At 33.6% G+C, this 21,346-nt stretch overlaps 1 protein-coding gene across 2 annotated transcripts in view; it reads right to left on the bottom strand.

Moving 5' to 3' along the window:
* The window catches only part of LOC132945822 (GATA zinc finger domain-containing protein 10-like), a 185,253-nt gene that overhangs the window by 65,060 nt on the left and 98,847 nt on the right, over positions 1–21,346 (bottom strand). Inside the window, exon 4 of one of the 2 annotated variants that reach the window (XM_061015605.1) lies at positions 15,527–15,623. In XM_061015605.1, the coding sequence (XP_060871588.1) occupies positions 15,527–15,612 (86 nt within the window). In that variant the 5' untranslated portion in view covers positions 15,613–15,623. Of the gene's footprint in view, positions 1–7,101; positions 9,269–15,526; positions 15,624–21,346 lie in introns of those variants that run through there. The other variant, XM_061015606.1, reaches the window with a different exon arrangement.

Genomic DNA, 21,346 nt, shown 5'->3' with positions numbered 1-21,346 from the left:
GATGCCGTGCTATATGGAACGTTTGTATTTATAATAATTAGATGTTGTATACACAGCGGACGTCCAGTAAACACACGTTGCATGCCGTATTAAAGTGATAAACCGCATATACACGTAAACTGTATATATAGGACGTTGTACATGTTCCGTAGGTGGATTTTACGGCCGAGGAAAACGGATATTATAGAGAGTGTGTGCGTGTGCGTGCGTGCGTGCGTGTGCAGCATGTGGTGGCTATAAAGTCGGTTGATTTATGCGATTTATTAAGGATGAAAAGACGAAATCCGCAGCAGGATTGGGGCTGAACCTTCAGTCGTATCGGTGGTGGAATTTTTCGTTTTACTCTTTATTTAATTTTTTTGTTTCCCACAAACACATGTTGAATGTTAACTGCGCGAATGGTTCTTTGCTGCAGGCAATATGCAGCGTACGCAGGAGCTGCAGGTGGTGGTTGTGGCGAGGTGCAGGGTTTTCGTAGGACATTTTTGGGATAATGGCAACGGTGGCGGTGCTCTGCACGTGACGACGGTACAGGAAGACGCTGACAAAGGACTTGCATTTATTTATTTTATTTTCCTTTTTCGTGTATTCCGAGTAGCTGGTACCTAACACAATACTACTATACTATATATCTATCAATATCGTGCAGTAACGAAAATTGCATAATAATTATATGCTCACTTATATATTATTATGATTTAATACACGAAATTGTGAGCAGCAACGGTTCATGCGTAGGTACCGTAGCTACAATGTTAATATAATACCTATATCCAAGTCATTAATTTTTCACGTTTAATATTATTATATGTTCGTGATAAGGCGAATTACGCTTATCTCGTTAGATTATGAGCTTGCGCCGGTTTTTTTTTTCTGGCAGCCTGACAGCAGCGGCACGGCGTTTGCTAATTAAATTAATTCGGAATAGTTTTCTTACAGCATTATTATAATAATAATTTCTATTATTGATATATAGCCGCACGCATGTATGTGTAAATATTTAATAGCGCACCGAATTACACACATAAGCTCGGCGCAGTGTTCGGCGACGAGTTATCGACAACATTAATCAGATAATTAATATTTCCTAAGGGTTTTTTTTCTGCGGTAATACGCAAAGGCTTGTATCAAAAATGATTGGTTCGCTTTTTTTTACTTTTAATCATTCTAGAAAAAAAAGGAAAGATTTTTAATAACATAATAACATAAAGAATGATTATAATTTATAAACGTTTTCAGATTTTGAGCCATATCAAGATGCGGTGCGTCGTTTATTATATTAAATATAAATATAAATTTTATAAACATATTATACAGTCTAATAGTATACTATTTCGTGCGTGAGCCCTTGTGTATTATATTGTATATTGTTTTTCTTTTATGGAAACGAGTCTCGCGAGATTATCAAAATTTAAGTATCCCGGGCAGAATGTAGAACAACCGCCGCGCGGTCCTTTATCTATATACTGCAGCAGGCTACACATACAGAAATAGTGAAACCGTCGTAAAAACGCATATATAATATTATATATGTCCGACACCCGGGGTTTAATATCTTCAAGATGTGCGACGACAACAAATGATGACCGCATATATTATACGCGAGCACATAGGCCCCGCAGCACCCGATATTTTTGGTTTCCAAAAAAAAAAAAAACCGTCTCTCTTCCGCGCAGCAACGTTCGTCACTACGACGGCGAATAGACGCACTAGATAGAGATGTATAGGTACCTACGAGAGGAGCTGTATCTCGACTACCACGGCGTACACGGGCAATTATATATTTTATATGTACAGTCGTTAAACAAAAAAAAAAACAACAACAGAAAAAACCCCGCGCCACCCCTCGGTGCTCATTAAATATAGAAACCCTCGGCCGGTGCCGGAAACGTACGGAAATTGTATCGTTGTTGTTTTTATTGTTAACACGACTTGGGGATTAGCAGTGCACCCCGAGATAAATGAGATTTAACCGACGCACGCACGCGCACACTGCAATCCGTCTACCAGCCACTCTACAACGTCTTATTCTCTCTCATAATATAAATTTATCAGCTGCAGTGCATCCCGTACACGAGACTGATAGGTGTACAACACGACGAATGATAATGATAATATCCTTCCGCGGTGGCGTCGTCGTCGGTTTCGGTGCACAAGTCTATATAATATAGACGCGAGCACAGGCCCTATATACCTATACATTACACGACATACACGCTGCACGTACGTATATAATTACTGACGATTATTAATTATCGTCGACTGTATATTATATTATATTATACGCTCCCGTGTGTGTTATACGTGGCGTATACGGAATGCATGTGACCCCATCAAACAACAACAACGGTCGCCTTATTATTATATATATATAATATTATTGTACATGTACACCAATCCTTTTACAATGCGCTCCATTTATTAAAAAAAATAGAATTAAATAAATAAAGAACACCCGAACACACATAATGTACGCGTACGCTGCACGGTATAATAATATATATTATAGTGTATTAATGATGTTTGTCGAGTCAGAAACCGAACCTTCGTTATAAAAATATTGCACACAGGCGCACCGGTATATTTAATATATTAAAATATAATGATAATAATATATACAATATTAATATGATATTATGGTCAATGAATGCAAAGCTTTGTTTTCGTTCGACACACGGCGATGGTGCGTGGTATACTCATATAACATCAGATGGTTGTAAAATTCAGGTTAGCTCATTAACCGCGATACAATAAAAATGTCAACTATAGGTATATTATGTAGGTACGCGTCCAGAGACGTTCATCGGGCATTTTAAACGATGCGTTGTGTTTCGCGCCCAAAGCCCCAAAATTTGTTCAAATTTTAATAATATTGTATGATGAATAACAATCGTTCATTTGGCCAACGATAAACCCGCCCAATATTGTTTGCACGTCTGTAGCACTTCCATTGACTGATTAAAAATAAATAGTTATATACTTATATAGGCTTAATAACTAGAACGCCTACACGTCCTCTGTACTAAAACAAGAGACCTAATGCATGTACCTATAGCATGTATGTTTCTGTGTGTATCGCAGAAATCGGAAAAAAATGTACCTATATAACGTACGAGTATAATATAACACCATGATACAACACCATATTTTACTAAGAATTCTAAAAAGTAAAAGATTTGTTTTGTGCTATTTTATCCTGGTATTTATTTCGAGTTATTTTTATCGCGATATTATACCACGTTGTGATGTATAACTTCCGCCAGCGCTCTATAGTGCTAAAGTTTCGCCACCGGTCGCCCCCCCAATAAAAAATATATTATCGACAACAATCGTCATCGTCGTTTTCTCCGTCACATTTGCACACCACATTGCTATATTAAAATATTTAAAACCACGACTAAACGCATTGCCTACTTTGTAACGATTTTTCGAACTCATATTATAACTCATGATTTAGGTATGAGAGTATTTCTATTATTATTTGCATACCATCGATGATTGTAGCAACGCTCACCCGCTTTATTATTATGCATACACCACACAGAATAGATAATATACACAATTATTATATATCGGTCGGTCTAAGTTCATTTTATTTTCGATTCAAGACTTGCCGTTTTGACCGAACGTTTTGCAGTGGCTATAGGTCCCGCCATAATAGTATTATATTTTATTATTATTATATTATTACGTTACTATCTTATTGCAGCGGCATTATGGAAAATACTAACGGTTTTTATTTTTTTCCTTCGGTTAACATCCGCAGTGAAAATATGATTTTGATTTTTTGTTTTGTTGTAAAAAGACAATCTCTCTACCCCCGCAGTATAATTAAATTATATTCTTGGAAAATATTTTACGATTTTTTTTCTTTTAATTGTTAGTTACAAAAAGAATTCTGTTACTCTGCCACATTATTACGGTTAATGTAATAATGTGACATTGTCAAGGCGATGTGTGTGTGTTAGTGGCGAAGAAAAACGAGTGCGGATTTATTCGCTAAAAATACGGATTTTGTTTGTTTCACTGAAAATCATTCAGCAAATGCCACATAACAACAGAGGACGCCCAACTGTGTTGTATTAGAGACAATTAAAAATAGTTGTATCTAAATATAGTTAATTCATTTTATGTCCGAATATAATTTTTAAAAAGAGAAATGGAACGTAATAATTAAAAATTAAAAATATATCTTGCCGAGAAAAAAAATATAAAAAGAACATAAGCTTAGACTAAAAAGTAACTACTCGATAATAAAATAATATACGTACAATGCATATTGAATGATGATTTATAGGTACCTAATTAATGTTCCAAATATTAACATTTATATAGTAATACTATATAAATAATAGCAAGAGGCAAAGTTGAATATTATTTATGTACATTATAGGTGCCTATGTATGTATAATGCACTGATCAAATAATTGTACAACACGGTAAAAAAATACTAAAAATCTGTTTAAATTGCGATAAACTATTTAATGTGTAAATGTTATAAGTTTTAATAAATATCACGGTACATGAAAGTAGTATACTCAAATGCCTATAGGTGCAATCACGAATATCCACCACTTCTCTTGACTACTTTTGTTGTGAAAAAAAATTATAAGAAAACCATCATCAAGAATTGTTGCTTAATTTATAGTTTATATACTACCCGGTTAATATAGAACTGATTCCAATAAATCGAAACACGCAGCGATGGCAAATAACTTGGTAATTTCGAATGTTATAATATTGGTGGATAAAAAAAATATTTGGACATCGTCGATACCTTATACTAACCGAAGCCTATTATTATTTCTGTATCACCTAACCAAACAGACAAGAAGCAAAATTTTCAATTAAGAATTTTTAAAATTGAAGTATAAATCGAGCTGTATATTATATAATTATCTCGATAATTATTAAAAAAATTAAAAGATAGTACCTATATTATGTTTCAGGACAGCGATCGATTCAAAATTAAAATAACTTATATAATTATAGAAAAAAGAATTAGGATGCGTCTGGTCTACCAAAACAGTAATTAGCTTGAGTATCACTGAACATCGTTATATTTAAATGACGACATGGCGTATACAAGTAACAAATTGCACCGAGCTGATGAATGGATTTAAATAAAAGATTTGCCACAATTTTTACTACGCTATTAAGCAAATTAATAGAACACACGGGCAATATTAACACAAAAATCATAAAAAAAAAAAACACCATTTGAACAGTGTCAGAAGGACGGTGTAATATGTGTAGAAGTATACACACATTTTTATTCTTAATTTTCGTATAACATTGTCTTGTGAATGGCACTTGCATTTTTATTTATTTAATATTATATATACAAACAATTTTAATATTTTTTTTCGCCGGTTAGGTACCGGTGATATGGACGTATCATGTTAATGAGATTAAACGACGCGTCGAAAAAATCGTTTGAAACTGGGCACGCGAATTTGTATATTTTCCCCATTTTTTTTTTTTATTACTTGTCGGCACATTTACCAAAAGACGAGAACACCGGAAATTCGTTAACGTCGTCAATCTTTTCATGTGCGGACCTGCTAAACGGTTTCGGTCAGTTTCAGACTATAATAAACTCAGTTCATAAAACTTCAACATAAAGCAAAAAAAAAAAAAACAACAAAAAAAAAACTATGTTTAATTCATAGTTTTTTGTCAAACAATGCGATATTTTTTCTTATGATTCCCACCGCCCAGCATCACGAGTTATTTATTTTATTAGAATTTTTTTAAATTTTTTTTTTCATAAGGCACGTGCGAGTGAATTTAAACACGCCTCCCGATCCTTGGTGACCGCAACGACAAGTCACCAGCGACAGGAAAACATCAAAGAACCGATGTAGTGTAAAAATCGCAACACCTTTGTAAACGTCATTCAGACACAGTAAGGGTCCATTGCCACCGCGGTGTGCAATGAACGGAATATTATGATAATTATTAATATTTCTAATAAAAAATTAAAATATATATATTTATATATACCTACACAACATCAAAGCGACCAGAGTTAATGAATGACCGGTTAAAACGCATTATAATATATTATTATAATGTACACGAATAAAATATTATAATATAAACAATAATATTATATTATATTGTCATACTATGTCGTTGTTACTTGTGTATATTTTTATAGTTGTTAATGTATATTGTTAAAATACAAATAATAATTATTAACACGACTGATTGGGCTACCAAAGTGTATTAACGGAAACGATAAAAAATGAACGTATTTAAAATATTATAATAGTTGTGATAAAAATTTCAATAGTTTTTTCTAAACAAAAAACGACCTTAGTCAACGATTATTATTGTTTTTGCCCATGTGAACCTCTGAATACAACAAATTGAATAAACGGTTTAATTTGTTTTCCGATATACCAAAAAGTAACAATATAATCTATAACAATAATACATAGTAATAATACATATTATACCTACATGGTTTATAATCGAATTGTTTTTTTTTTTATAATAATATATTGATACCTAGTTTCTCTTTTTTCTCGGGTATTTAAGTTTGCGTGTAATTAGTTTGCCAATTAAAATTCTGATAGTTATTTAAAGAAGCATGCGTTTCTAAGAATATTATTTCACAACTATAATAGTTATAAAAACGATTTTTTATTGTTATTGCACGAGTGCATAATATTAAATGCGATTTGAATATATTGGTCCACGACAAAAGTCAAATGTGTAAATTACGAAATTATGTCGTGATGTATCTAATGACAAAAAACGTACAAAAACGATAGGGAGCCTTAATAGAAAAAAAAAGTATTGGGAGCATGATAAAATATAATATATATACCTAATACCTATACAACAATAATAACTTTGATACACGTAGAAAATAATGCGACTTTGAAGACCGGAGATTTAAAGTTATGAATTCGTGATAGCGAATCGTAATCACGATGTCGACCGTTATTTCGAACGCTATATAATAATATCGACGACATCGCGTGCAATATCTCGCGAGAATTTATACATAATATTGCTAAAATTATTTTACCAGGTATAATAATATGTACCTACGCGGTGCAATGAAAATATGAGCAGCTGACCACTTACCGTAGTAACTATTGTGAACGGAACAGACGACACCGGCCGGCAGAGCCATTGGAAGATGAGTATGAAATGACGCGAATAATTGTCGAAAAAAAAAAACAATAATTGTTCATCGACGGCGGACGGTCGTCATAACGCGCGCGAGATGGCAAAAAATTCGGAAAAAATTGTTCGCCAAAAAAACCCACGGGGAGGGCGGGAAAAAAGTCGCCGGCGCGTGGGCGGCTCGCGGTCTACGGACGCGCGACGGACTGATAGCTCCGATCGAGGGTGGGAGAGAGATAGAGAAAAAACGATTAAACGCGGTTCGACCGTCGTCGAATTACGATAGTGGGAATTACGGGGGAGCGAGAGAGAGGTGCGTACAATTTCGGACGAGCTGGCGAGCGAGCGAGCGAGCGATCGGCCGCGGGACGTACTGGCGCGCGTAATACGTTTGAGCACACCGTAGACGCGCGACGTACACCGACTGACTGACTGACTGAACAATTCGCCTTCCCGCGGCGGCGGCGGCGTCGTCGTAGTCGTCGTACTCGTCGTCGTCGTCGTCGTCGTCGTCGTCGTCGTCGTCGTCGTCGCGTCCGTCGGAGGGCGGTTGGCGGCGGGCGGGTGGACGTTCGGGCGGCTGCGGGTGCTGCTGTTGCCGCCGACGATGGGGTTTAGTGGTGCTGGGCGCGCGCGCGCGCGTGCTCGTGTATGCGTGTGTGTGTGCGCGCGCGCTTGTGTGAGTGTGTGACGGACGTTTCGGGCGCCGCCGTTGCCGGTGGTGGCGATTTTCCGTACGTACGCCGCACGCCCCCGCCGCGCAGAAGGCGCGGTGTGTCGCGCGCGGCGCGGTGGGGTGGCCCACACCTTTTGTCTCGGGCGAATCAAAAGGTTGGAAAACAAAGAACCGCCGCCGAGACGGTCCGCAGGCATGCGCCCCGGCCATTGTTACGGGCCGCCGCCGACGTCGTCGTCAGCGGCGGCGGCGGCAGCGACGGTCCGGCCCGGCCTCCTACTACTACTACTAATACTACTACCACTTCTACTACTACTACCACTTCTACTACTACTACTACCACTACTACAACTATTACTATTACTGCTGCTGCTGCCGCCGCCGCCGCCACAGCTATAGCTCCTACTACATACCATTATTTTACCGTCGGGTTGTGCCATATCACGTCGACTGTGCACATTATTTTGTGAGATAGGACCTAATAGTCCGCAATGCCTTAAATCGGTTCCACGAAGGTTTTTTTTTTTTTTTTTAACATATTGTTATCATAAGGGTCGGTCCTTTTGGCGCCCTTGGGGGCACCCCCACCCAAAACCGAGATCTCGTAATGAAAAATTGTATAGTACGATTTCTTTTATAGGTATACTTTGTATAGATACTGTTAGATATGACGACAACCGGGGTACTCGCGACGTTCATGGATTGAATAAATTCTCGACGTTATAAATACCAAACCGCGATTTACAAATTATTATTGGTAAATTTCAACATAAAAGTTACAAATCGTTATAAACAGTTAAATCGGATTAATGGAATATGTCACGACACTTTGCACATATACATAACATTTTTGCTCAGAGTTTATCAGAGTCCCCTAGAATTCGGTTCCAAGATCTATATTATTCTGAAGGGAGGAAATCTCCGCAAATTATACGTAGGTAGTATACAATATTACCAGAATAAAGACTTTATATCTATCGGTATTTAGTTTTCCTATGCCGTAAAAAACAATAAGATTTTGGAATTTCAAATAATCATATCAGGCATATCTGCCAAGTGAAAAATATGACACTACTATTGAACGCAATAAGAAATGATGTACCTAATGCAGTTAATACCTTTAAACCCTATAAATACCAGGGGGTAAGTCTGTTGTTTAAAAACTTTATTTTTTTATAAACAGCTAATAGAGTATTCAATCTGACAGTCTGACCTGGACATACAGTTACAATTATTATTATATTATATAATCCGATTAAGTACCTACTCTTCTTTTCGGGGAGCACTTATCTTATATTATACAGGAACTTTTCTTTTAAACGACTTCTGCTATTATCATTTTTCGTTTTCAAACACTAAATATCGGACGCTATTATTATATACGTGTGCGTTTGAAAGAATGCGTGTGTGTGTGACCACTCCTATACCTACGCATGTATACTACACTTTCTATCATACAAATTCAATTCTTATCGTTCACATCTACGCATGTCACTATAATGTATACGTATGTATAGTGGCAATCGTCTTAGACGTTTACAATTTGCATTTAACGCGCACCTATTTACAAACAACATATTGCTGTTGCCGTTGTTGTTGTTGTTCCACGACCTGCAATCATCAACTGTTTTTGTACCTATATACTATATAATACTCATTAATGTACTTTCTACCAAACATATGTAGGTATATATATATATAGGTAACAGGTACATGTATCTAATCAAATCCTCGTTGCCTGTCGTTCATTTAACCTGCAACACTGTCATCCGCATCCGTTAACGATCTTTAGATAACTCATAGATATTTTATTACGGCACGTGAACGTACTATAATATAGTTTCATAACTTTTTAGAATTATATTCATATTAATTATTATCACTACGTTAATTTTCAATTATATGATAATAACACCCAAACCCACAGATAATTCCTATTTTTTAATACTAATGTGCAAAATAGAATGGATCATATTATAATTATTGGAGTTAGTATATACCTATTTATTATAATATTATACTAAAAGATGATATAATCGATTCCGTTACGTTATAGTTCATCGAATATTAAAGTACACCTATAGGTACACGATGTATATATATATACGCCACAACATTAACATAATGATTAATCGCTATAAATATTATGAAGTCGTTCTCTAGTATATGTATAAGAAAAAAATTGTTATTGACATCATCGTCATGTAATTGGTTAGAAAAAATGTGTTTGTTCCTCAAAATATCTCCGTTTCAGATTAGCGTCATTGAGTTCATAAACAAAAGACAAGATGTTCATTATAGAATACATTACATAATTGCCATCACAATAAAAAAATATTCCAGAAAAAACAGCACCCGCAGATAAGAAAAATATGTTAGGCAAAAGATTTAATCATAATATATATAATATAATATGTATAGGTAATACATTTGTTGGCTAGCAAATTTGTCGACGCATTCCGCACATATGTCATACCATTATATATTATTATACCTACTATACGAACATCATGACGCGATGTTTATCTCGCACGTGTACACATATAAATACTTGAAGAAAGAAATTGTATGAATTATTTATTGAGACGAACCATCACTGGCGGTTTTCCCGGCTTTGACCGACCGAATAAGTTCATATAGGTATTATATACCTACAATAATAATATAACATAAATATAACCAAAATTACACGACTCCAGGTCTTCAGATAAGTACTATATACCATTCATTTCGCACGTGCTAAATTCTGCATCCATTTTCATATTTGAATACTTATATATTGTTGAGTTCTCTATAGGTAATTGATATACGTACCTATATTTGCTCATTGTTAGAACAATAACTCCTATTGATAAGATGACATTTTTGAATAAAATCAATTAATCATAATAATAATAATAATAATAATAATATTTTAATTGTTGCTAACTAAAATTATTTTTTTTTTTTGAAATTGTATAGGTGAAGGACCTACAACGTACTTGCATCACAGTTACAAAACATCTAAAACAAATTATAAATTAAATTTTTTTCCTACGAGTTATGCTTACTTAACAACAGTCGTCAACATTGATGGGCATATAAAAGCAATCTTTATTTTATTATATAATCTATTTCAATCCAATAATAATATAATATATAGATTAAGTTTATATATATATCTATATAATATTATTGGGATATAGTATAGAAAGATCAGAGGAAGGTATACCTACCCATATAAACTCATAAGTCAAAGTCTCGTGTCCAATCGAGCAAAAAGGTCCAGTTAGGAAAATAAAAACGTACTTATCGAACCTTCTCTATATAATATGCTTTTCAGGTGTTTGTAGTTTCATAACGATAAGTGATGTGTTTGCTTTTACTTTTATCATTTTCAATATGAACTTATACACTATACCCTCTATCGTGATCATTTTTCATAAAATGTGGTCAAATACGTTCTCAAAAATATTAACTGCAACATATATATAGGTATTATATAATCATAAAATTCAGAATGCTGAATATAATAAAGATCTATGTGATTAGAATATTATTCGAATTTAGGCATTAAACCGATTTCCCTTTGGTGAAATTTCGTCTTTTATCTTATATTATACTAACTGATCAACAAACTAACGTTTACCCGAGGCAATAATTTATTTTTGTTGTCACATTTTGCAACATATTTTTCTGCTCTCCACTTTTATATTTTTGTTTGTTCCAATCGATATATCGATATTGATGATATTTTTAAAGTTACGGGATGTGAATGCATTAGGCTGACATGCACAGAAACAGTCACAGTCTTTGTGTTATCATATTATTTATATTTTGGATTAATTTATTAGGTAAAATTACCAGCAATTAAAAAAAATATATAAATAATTATGTATAGGCAATTAACTATATACCAAAATAATTGTTCAATTGTGATGAAGTATCAAAGTAAAAAAATATTTGTTTTAATTTATTTTTATAAAGGCTGTCCTTCATTATTTCCTCGCCCGGTAAATTGCCATGGTACCAAATTTGAACAAACATTTTAAACTTGAACTAGGGTTAAAAAATATTCAAGCTAAACTATAAAGCAGATAAAATACTGTAATATAAATGGATTGGCATTAAGGGTCCCGGTGCCAGTTTTGTAAATTTTTCACAATTCTATAAAATTTGAAAATTAAATTTTATATTTTAGTTGCCACCTCATTTATAAGACTCTACCACAAATCTACTACCCGATACCTATTTAGGGGGGGTTGATAGGGTGTATTGTATCGAAAAAATGACTATACGGGAATAACTCTCAAGCTTTGTAGAATTGTCGGATTTTGATGACTATTTTTTTTATCTGAAAGAAGACTTCTTACAGACCGCACCGATCTCTGATTTTGTATTTTATTTCAAATAATTTTATTAAAACATTTGTAAAAAAATGTTTTTTATCTTGAATTTTTTTTATACATATTATAAAGTTTGAGAATAAAATTTTGAAAAACAGATATCGATGCGGGCTGTAGAATATTTCCCTCTAGCAAGTAAAATAAAAATTATGAAATTTGGTTGATTCTACAAGACGGTATCGTTATTCCCGCAGTGTATTTTTGAGGACAAAATGGCATCGGCACCGGGCGCCTTAAGTAGTTGTGATGACTAATATAAAAAAAACAAGTCTTGATTGAAGATGTTTGCATATACAACATGTATCAAAGATTCTGATTAATATTAATTTTTCTTTTTACTTTTGTTAAAGTGTGATATGTCGACTAATATTTTTTTATCTTTAAATCTTACCGAAAATTAGATCTTCCGTAGAAAAAAAAAATCTGGTCACCCAATGCAAGCAAATAGCACGTAGGTCAACTCAAAGTTTTGGTTTCCGTAGTTAGAACTCATTTTAAACTATAGAACAATTGTGGTATCCGATTTCACCAGTAATTTATTTGTTCTATTAGTGTGTCACGGACGGACAGATACAACTATCATAATATAGGAAGGCAGTAAAAGCAGTTGTAAGATTCGAGCACCAATTAAAAATAAACAAGTTAAAAGAATTGAACTGGGGAAAATAAATACATTTTTCCCAGGTTTTGGCGGCGAAACCGGCGACGGCAATACGGTTTGGCAGAAAACTAGTCCACTGCGGCTCAAATTTATTATTATAATTTTTTCTCTCCCCCGCGCAGAGTTCTTCTTCATGACTCTCCACCGCTATGCGGTTATTATTATTATTACTATTATTATTATTATTTATGAAATATGATTAAATGAGTCGCTTTCACAATATATAAACGGCGGTCCTTGTTATTACTTTGTACAGCTGCCATACTGAATTGGTTGGCCCGTGACGTTTGTTTGTTTTGCGTGCTTTACAGACTATATATGCGAAACTTAAAATATCCACATCCCAAAATATATCAAAAGCGATAAAAAAGAAGAAAAAATGAAAGCGTGAAAAACTGGATTTGTCGTTTCCGTATATAATTATAATTTATAATAATAATATTATTAATATCATTATCATTATTAAACACGAAATAAATTATAATATCGCAGAACTGCACTCTGGTGTGTATAACCTGCAATTCGTATGTACTTATATATAGGGACTCGTATATCGTCAGCAGTGTTGGTTATTTTTATACAAAAACTCGAATATGAAGTACAATATTTAGGTACAGTGGTGTACGTACATTGAGCGCCTGGTCGCGCGTATCGACCTGGGCTGGTAGGTCAAGAAAGGGTTTTGGTCTATATATATATATATATGAATGAACGTATATATAAGATGTGGCCTTTGGGGAAATAACGATCGCTTTGCTGGCCGTACCCTCGGGACGGGGCGTTATTGATAGCCCTCCTCCACCGGCCCCTTCCGAAACAGACAACCGTTCGACCTGTGCCTCTCCTTATAATATACCCCTCGTCACCACCCACCCGTATACACAACATATACACTCCTTATATTTCCCCCTACTTCCCTCCTCGCCAAAGCTCTTTTCCACGTATACATCAAGTATATAAATATATATAATATGTATGTGTATGTGCGCCCGCATGCGCGTGCGCGTGTGTGTAGTGTCTATATGTATTATATATATATATACAATAGGAGAATATAAGGAATAAGACACGAATAGTAACAACGGCGGTGGAGAATCCAAAACAAATCCAAAAAGCAATACCCAAACTAACCGATCGTCCTGGCCGCCGCACGGACGAAGGACACGAGAGAATGAAACGGTGTCGAAAATAAAAGGACGACGACGACGACGACGACAACGACGTCTTGCTTTATCGATCGTATTCTAAAAGCAGACGAGGGGGGTCTTTTGAAATCACGTGCCCCCCTTTGTAAGCCCGAGTGTACAGTCGAAGAGACGGCCAAAGTCGAAGTAAGTAGAGGGACGCGAGGGGTGGTGAAGTCGGCGGGTTACAATCGTGGACCCGCGCAATGGGAAACACGCCCACCCGTGTCCTTCCTTTCTTATCCTCTCCTCGCCCGCGAGCAAACGGGATATACCGAATGCCGGAGTGGTAGGGGGATGTTAAGGGGAAACTGGCGGCGGCCGGGGGAGGGGTGGGCTACACACAAAACGCCCAGGGCGTCGTCGTGTAAGTACTATATATATATTGTATACACATACAATACACGAACGAGCGAACGAAGCGCGAACGCGCGATAAACCGCACGGCAACGGTATATAATACCCGATAACCTTTCCTTTGCCCCCCCCCCTCTTACCTCCGAACACTGTACCCCTTCACCCACAACTGGACAGGTAGCCGGGGAACAGGAAATATTGTCGATTTTCCCTGGAATACATACATATGCCATACAACCTTTTGTGTGTCTTTCTCCCAATACTCACTGCAACTGCAGAAAGACACACACAGATATTATAAATAAATATGACGTATGAAACAATATACGCGTATTACGTTTCCAGGTATCTGGTATATGGTGTGTATATATTAATTTTAATAAGGTGCGCACCTTATTAAAATGAAAAAAAAAAATTTTTTTATTGTAACGATATTATGTCTTACACTATACTCATTGATACATTTTAAAGATTGCAACTTTTATTAAATTGTACGTTTAAAGTCTAATATTATTTTTAAGAACGCAATGGAACTATATTATTATATTATAAGTATTTTTTTTTTGCTGACGAAATTAGTTTTTTTGAGCTGTAGCACAAGATTAGGTATATGTTATACAATAATATTTTATTATATTTAAAAACATAGTAAATATACCTACATTGTTTTAGTAAATAATAAATATAATTTTGAAAATAGTAATTAATCGATTATTTTTAAAAGCAACCTTAATTTAAAAAAATAATAATGTAATAATCCAGGATTAGCCAAATGCCATGTTTTATAACTATTTTTAAATTTATTGTTTAACAATATAATTAATGCACCATTATAATATATTAATATCCTACGACGAGATTGTCGAACCTATAGACCACTGTTAATTTATTTTTATTTCTGTATGAAACACAACATTTTTTAATATGAAATATTATTCATAATAAATTATAAGAATTAACTGCAAATTATAAAATGTTTACAAAATACTTTAGTATACAATAATATTGAAATATTATGTTCATCGCTATAAAATAAACTAATATTATATGTCAATAATATTGTTATCAATCTATATATTATCATTATATTGGAACGTGCAAAATACTTAAAAATAATTACCTTGAAAGTAAAAGTCTTGAACGCAAATAGTTTATAAGATAATCTTGTGTCAAATTTTGCTTATGATCATTGGTATTTGAAAACATTTCTGTTAGACCTAAATTAAAAAAAAAAAAGAAGAATATAAAAACAAATGACATAGGTACATAATATTATACTAATTTTTATGATGAACAATTTAATTAGCAGTGTCCTTCACAACACCATACAATAATATTCTAAGACAATATCCCATGCAAATAAATTATTTATTGTGAAACAACTAAACACTGTTTACGCCGTTGTAATACCTATCTACCTATACAGACGACCATATTTTTTTCGTCATAGCAGGTTCACGTAAACTCATTAAAATAATAACAATTCGTACGTTTGGCCGATACAGCAGAATCGAATAGTTGAAAAAACAGCAGATCCAAGGTTTTATAGAGACGACAACGAGCGTGCAACAGTGAAACAAATTAATAAAATATTTCCGCGTTATTATGTTAATAAAATATAATAATATCGAATACCTATACGGCTCAAAATCATTATTCATTTATCATTTAAATGAAATAAAACACATATCGTTTATACCGCAACGATTTCATACGTATTTTTAATATAATATTATGATTTATCCGAGAGAGAAGGTCAAGAGGGTATTTCTAGAAGACCTGCTACACGATAATCCAATCCGAAGAGGAATGCACATGATATTATTATTTTGTAGAAGACGACACATCACGCGATGGTGTTATGTGCATTGGATTTTCGGAAACGTTGCCAGATTTGAACACGGTCTGCGAAGGCGATGGATTTAACGCGTGTGAAATGCGGGAAAAAGAAACCGATTGTGATTTTTCGGAAACGAACGGAAATAATAACGAACAGGAATTCTTGGACGGCGGCGAATGGGCGCGTGGGCGTCGAATACCGTGACATTATAAGACTTTTAAACAGAAGTTCATTACGGCAATTAGTGTCGCGCTCGTCTTTCGGCGATGGTATAACATTAAGACGGTCGAAAACAATAACGACGACGCTATTACATAGTATAACATACATTGTACGTGTGCGCTTCCCCGTTTCTACGTTATAATACATATTCTATTTTTCCTCGAGTAAACGTATTTAGGTACCAGCCACTACCAGCTACGCGCTTTGCGTGGACGAAAATTACTGATTTCGATTGCGCCGCCGCCGCAGCACGCGATCTTCGGTTCCCAATTAGTATACCGCGGTTGCAGGAATACGACCGCGCTGCGTTTCGAGCTTTCGCTACGAAATCATTCGGATAGGTGATTTTTATGTTCCCACACCACTCGCGCGGTTGTTTTATTATATATTCACATTTCATTATTTAATCGTCCCCTTCCTATTCCGATAAACACGAGTACGTATATATTATATACTATATACTACACCATAATCATCACGCTCCTCGTCCTGCTGCAGCTCTTTTCAGCCGACAATAATCGTCGTCGACCGTATACAATACCGCGCGTTATTGACTGTGTTTTTTTAAGTGGCCAGAGCGGTGGTGAAAAAAATAAAAAATAAAAGAACGGCACGTGGACCCCGCCGTTGGAGTATAGCAGTCTTGCGGCAACCGCAGAAGTAGCACCAGGTCACGTGTGCACCCACGTGTATGTGTGTGGTGTCCACCACCCCTTTGCTAAGGGACTTGGAGTTTTTTATTTTCCATTATTACTATTATTATTATTACTACTAAGACTTCGGAGGAGTACGTCATGGAAATACGTCGTTTTTGATTGAAGGACATTCATTATATGATTATTATTATTATTATTATTATTACTATCGTCGTGGATATATATTATTATTATAATAATATTATCATAATGCACTGTGATTTTGAATTGCGCCGCGGAGAGTTGTAAAATATTGTACGATATACAAATATATTATGCACACAAAACGCTATGTTTTATTTTTTTATATGTATATAAATATAATAAAATAATATAATGATATTATATACTGAATAATAAAACTATATATTATAATGTATGTGTAATACAAATGCAAATAATTTATATTAAATTGTGTACCATTGCGTTGTTGCGCGGATGAGCACTTAGTGAGAGGGAAGACTCATTAAAAATGTAATAATTAATCCAAAACAGCGAATGAGCACAAAGTGAATTTCATGTATGGTTGTCCCCGTTGTGTGTGTGTGTGTTTATATTTATTTTGTTTTTTTGTGACTTTTTATTTTTAATTATTGTGTTAGACCCCCTTGTTGTTTGCTCTTCCGTCTATTCGATTTCCAGAGATATATTATGTCAATGGATATAATATTATATAATACGTGTATAAAGCATAATATAGGTACATATACTTTACTCACTTACTTTTCGAACCCCCACTCCCCAGTGACAGCATAATGATGTTATAACGTCGGCGTCGGACCCATGTACATTATTGACAACGATATTAATAAACAATCAGTGCACTTTGATGGACCAACACAATATGGATACACAATATGATCTATATATTATGTACGGGTATGAATATTAAAATAGTTCCCTCTCATATTGAACACCCAGGTTAGTTAAAAGATAGAAACCGGTCTATATAATATTAGGCAAATCGTTGTTCTGCGAAAATAATGTATCTTATATTATAAATTATGTTTATAAGTATAGGTCCCTACATAATATTTCCGTTTCGAAATGAATATAATTATTAAATTCCGGATTTAACACCACAGATTTACATCTTGTTATATTTCCCGATTTTTAATTTAATTCGAATCGTCATAATTTATCTCGCTTTACATTACTTAATTAATTGTTTGTGATATTTGTAGATAATAAGAAATAAATGAATTCATGATTAACTTATTTTCTCGGGGTTGTTTAATCAGTATTACTTCCGTTTTGTTTTACATATTAATTGAGTTTCAAATGTCAATTCAAAACATAAACAGCTGCGGGAATGTAGCGAGTCATAATGGGATCGAAAAAATCTGATAATGAAATAGGTTCGTAGTTATCATATCGACATGACGTATTATAATTCCGCCGGGGGCTTAATTTGAAGCATATTTGTTATTTTTATCGATTAAATTCGTAACGCGATTTCTGTACGAGATATACTTTATGGTTTAAGTAGATTTTCAAAATCTCCTTCCCTTGTTCAACGAACCGACCATAAACAATGTGACGAGACTAAGAAACGCAGAAAGAGCGAGAAGCAAGTCGAGAAGCGGTGAAGTGTACAGAGGGTTGTAAAGATAAAAGGACCCAATTTCACCCGCCGCTGCTGCTATACCGTCTTTTTCAGTATAACGTAATTAAAAACTTTTGCTTGGGTACAGTAAACAAATTGCGTTGTTTTTCTAACCATTCATCCTGCGCTGTGTTTTCAACATAATAATGTTTGTATAAATAATATATATATAATATATATTATATTCATCACATTTATCGTCTTTTGTCGCTCGAGCCATTTCTGATCTCTCATACGCCATCTACAGCGTCCCAAACAAATTGTAACTCGTCACTCGGGTATAATCTAATTACGGAAATGTATTTACGCTAATATAATGATATTAATATTATATATTAAAGTATAGGTACTGTCAATGAATTGCATATTATGTGTGCTGTGTGTGTATGTGTGTGTGTGTGTGTGTGTTATTTAGTTATTACTTTTTAGTAATAAGTATAATAACTCATTATATACCGATAACCCATAGACGTAGGTGGTGCCTATAATGTTTACATAAGTAAAGAATTATTTAAGTATTAAAGATATATAAACAAGATAGAAAATTCTTATAATATTAAACATTTATACATACTGGCAGTTGTTTGGCTGCGCCTGACATTAAATTTATTATCTATAGGTATAATTACCTCGTGCGTGGAAGTGAAAAAATCCGATGTGAATATAGAAGAAATTATTAGTGATTATACTAGTATTAGTGATAACCTACCTGAATAGCGTAGGTTTATTGCTCGTGTTTAAATAAAAAACAAATAATTAATTACATAATAATATCTAATACAGCTATCTGTAAATTGTTTTTATAATAAGTATTGAGTATTCTTAAAGTTAAGTATAGGTACTATTTAATTTCATGTGTAAGTATATAGTATATTACTGTATTGTACAAGGTACGTATATTATTCAACTCAAACTATAAAAAAAAAAAGTAGGTCAGCACATTTCGGTGGTGGATGTTTGTCCATCGTCCCTTCGGGCCTCGGACAGGATAGTGTAATTTTACTGTATTTGATTTGAATGCAATGATTGCATTCGATAAAAAACGATTCTGAGCGGACGAGGGAATCTTTTTTATTTAATTTTATTCGTTTCTATGGTGATTAACAAAGCGTTTTAAGAACAGCTTAAGAACGATTTATATAAATAGGTAATTTATATAATTATAATTATAATTTATAATTAGGAAATATCATAAAAATGAAAAAAAATATAAAAGAAAAGAAAAGAAAAAGATCCAAAATACAACAAAAAATATCTCTTGTCATTTTTAATTTGAAGTAATATTTCTGGTAGAAAACGTCGTCCGTACTTATTTAATATTATAAAATCGTGAAATCGTACGTTTTTTTCTCCTTTAACCGCTTTTATTTCGAGTAGCGTTTCAAAAATCGAAAAATGACCTCTTTAAAGTACTAGCTCAAGAACATAACCTTTCAGAAAAGATGCTATACTTGAGACATTTGAGCAAGTTTAAAGGGAGAAAAAGTGTTTACAGAATAAAAAAGAAAAAGAAATAAACATCATTGTAAAACCATTATATTCCTGGCTCCGCTCAGAATCTAAAATATATGATTGTTTTGGTATACTTAACTGTCTTAATTTATTTAATTTAAAAAAAAATTATAAAATAAAAATTATTTATAGTCGTTACTTGTTCAGAGAATATGCTAAAGTAATTATAGATGTATATGAGTAACAAGTTTATAATATTTGTTTTTAATTCATATTAATAATCGTACGCAATGGTGATTAAAATTGAATTAAATAATACGACTAATATTCAAATTAACTACTATAGGTACATTACCTAATAATATTAAAAGTTAATCAATTATCTGCTTGGCATGAGGATATACAAAAGCCCAGCATTACTAACGTACCTGCAGTTATCCTTTTATTCCTAACCATAAACTATATATACCACCAGACAAGAACTTTTTAATATTTATTGGTTATTTTTTAATTAATCAAAAATTAAATATTTAAAGTTTTAGACAAATTGATTGCTTATTCCACCAATCATCAGTTACACCATGTGATGAATTAAAAACTTTTTACAAACAATCGTTTTTTTCTTATTTTACATTAAATCTACTATAACGTGGACAAAAAAAATTATAGATTTTTTGTTGAATTTAACTTTATCGGCAGAACCTTATAATGTATTTTCAAGCTTGTTGGCTCATCATAAAAAATTTTATCAACATATTTTTTATAGAAGATGGAAAAAAAATTTAATAGTTAGAAAATTTCAAATGCCTATATACCTATAAATAGCTTAAAATAGAAAGTAATAGTAGAATGTTTCAAGTTACTATAGGTACTGTTAACATTTTTTGAATTACAGCAAAATAACAAAAGTCGTCTGAGGAGAAATTTTTATTTTGGTATAAAATTTCGTGTTATTTTGAACTTAAAATGTCTACATTGGCCATGCTAAACTATTTCTTAAATATTATAGTTAAAATATATTTTAAAAACTTGCAATAATACCTTTATTTAAAACCTTGGCGTTAAAATTAAAATTGAATGAATTTTTAAAAACAAAGAAATTTGCAATTTTAGGGATTGTGATGA

This window comes from Metopolophium dirhodum, chromosome 5, assembly GCF_019925205.1.
Source record: "Metopolophium dirhodum isolate CAU chromosome 5, ASM1992520v1, whole genome shotgun sequence".
Taxonomy (NCBI): Eukaryota; Metazoa; Arthropoda; class Insecta; order Hemiptera; family Aphididae; genus Metopolophium; species Metopolophium dirhodum.
Note: the sequence above shows the minus strand (reverse complement) of the source record. Positions and strands in the feature narration are given on the sequence as shown.